Genomic DNA, 2,270 nt, shown 5'->3' on the forward strand with positions numbered 1-2,270 from the left:
GATGATCTATGTTCAATACAAAAAGAAAACAAACTGACGCAACTTTTTCCGTAACGTGCCTCTCTCAAATAATTTACTTCATGTGACCCTCATTTACGATAGCCCTACTTCTTCACTACACAAAGGAATAACCTCAACCGATTTCCAAGGACTGGTGACATCCAGTGGAAGTGGTAGGAACAAGCAAGTCCATTAGAAATCTGGTGTCTCTAAGAAAACTCATTGAAAAGACAGTGACATCAAAAAAATTAAAATTCTGAATGGTTTGTCCTCAGGGTTTTGCCTGCTACATAAGTTCTGTTATTCTCACAGACATGATTCAAACAGTTTTAGAAACTTCAGAGTGTTTTCTATCCAAATCTACTAATAATATGCATATCTTATATTCTGGGGATGAGTAGCAGGCAGTTGAATTTTGGCATGCTATTTATCCGAAAGTGAGAGACCTGAAAAGAGCCAAGAATTTTGGCATGCTATTTATCTGAAAGAAAGAGACCTGAAAATAGCTGTGCAGCAACACTCCCCATCCAACCTGACAGAGCTTGAGAGGATCTGCAAAGAAGAGTGGGAGAAACTCTCCAAAAACAGGTCTGCAGAGCTTGTAGCATCATGCCCGAGAAGACTCAAGGCTTTAATCGCTGCCAAAGGTGCTTCAACAAAGTACTGAGTACAGGATCTGAATACTTATGTAAATGTGTTATTTCAGGTTTCTTAATTTTATAAATTTGCTAAAATGTCTAAAAACCTGTTTTGGTATTGTGTGTAGATTGATGAGTGGGAAAAAACTATTTAATACATTCTAGAATAAGGCTGTAACGTAACAAAATATGGAAAAAGTGAAGGCGTCTGAATACTTTCCGAATGCACTGTAACACCTAGTGTTTTATCTTTATTGCCCGTGAATTCAAATGTTTTTCCAGATTCTCTCTCTGTGCTTTTGCTCCAACAATAAGTACCTCAGTCTTGTCTTGATTTAGCTGGAGGAAGTTGTGAGCCATCCAAGTATTTAAATTGCTAATACAGTCTAATATTGTCAGTGGAGCTAAAACACTCTGGTGACACAGAAATGTAAAGTTGTATATCATCTGCGTGAAAATCAATGCTGTGCGTTCTGATAATGCTGCCAAGGGGTAATATATATTAACTGAACAGTACTAGACCCAAAATCAAACCTTGTGGAACACCACATGTGATATGCATTTTCTCAGAGTTATGTTCACCAAGGGTGACGACAAACTCAACCGGTTAAATAGGTCCTAAACCAATTTATAACTGGAGCGGAGAGGCCAACCCTCCTCTCCAGTTTGTCCAGMAGGACATCATGGTCAACAGTGTCGAATGCAGCACTTAAATCCAAGAGTACAAGGACAGAGAGCTAGATCTGTTTCAATCAGGATGCAAGATGAAAAGTTGAAGTACTTAAAGTCTACCTCATGTGTGGTACATGTATTAATTAGTAGTCTCACAGTGAAATGTTACTGTTACTACGATCACGTTACTAGTGGCCCTTTAGCTTACCAATATCCACTCCCGCTGTATTTTGTCTGTTTGTCTGTGTGTATGTCTGTGTCTTAGTGTGTGTCTAATGCTTAGTCTTCTCACCACAGGTGAATGACTTTATCAGAGGGAAGACCAGGCAGAAAGATGGATCAATCCCTGTACCTGCTGAGATCCTGGCTGGTGCATGTGTGAGTCTCATCTTATTCATCAACCTCCATCAACACAGAGCCATATTCAGTGGTGACATACAGTATTTCTATATCAACCTCCATCAACACAGAGAGAGATGTACGGTAAACGCTATATCAACCTCCATCAACACAGAGAGAGATGTAAACTTAAACCATTCAGCAATGAAACGCCTAAACATAATGTTTAAACTCTATCGTCAAACCTTAAACATTAAGTTTAGGCATTCATTCTGAATGGTTAAGTTAAGGGTTAACTCTATCCCAAACCTTAAGCCTTAACTTAACCATTCAGAAATGAATGCCTAAACTTAATGTTAAACTCTATCCACCAAACCTTAACCCTTAACTTTGACATTTGGAGAAAATGTGGATAAACGTCAGAATCTGAAGTAAAATTGGTAACTTGTCACACACACACACACACACACACCACACACACACACACCACAGCACACACCCCCTTGGGGTAACAGCTATGTAAAAGTTTAACTTTTCAAAGGCAAACAAGTAGTTTAGCACTAGTTAGCAAACATTAAGCTACCCTCAATTAATAACCAACTCACACTTTCATAGGTGCCA

At 38.8% G+C, this 2,270-nt stretch overlaps 1 protein-coding gene across 1 annotated transcript in view; it reads left to right on the forward strand.

Moving 5' to 3' along the window:
• The window catches only part of LOC112068388 (electrogenic aspartate/glutamate antiporter SLC25A13, mitochondrial), a 74,855-nt gene that overhangs the window by 37,880 nt on the left and 34,705 nt on the right, over window positions 1-2,270 (forward strand). Inside the window, 1 exon segment of the mRNA XM_070438128.1 lies at window positions 1,594-1,688. Within this exon segment, the coding sequence (XP_070294229.1) occupies window positions 1,594-1,688 (95 nt within the window).

Source organism: Salvelinus sp. IW2-2015, unplaced genomic scaffold (genome assembly GCF_002910315.2).
Source record: "Salvelinus sp. IW2-2015 unplaced genomic scaffold, ASM291031v2 Un_scaffold495, whole genome shotgun sequence".
Taxonomy (NCBI): Eukaryota; Metazoa; Chordata; class Actinopteri; order Salmoniformes; family Salmonidae; genus Salvelinus; species Salvelinus sp. IW2-2015.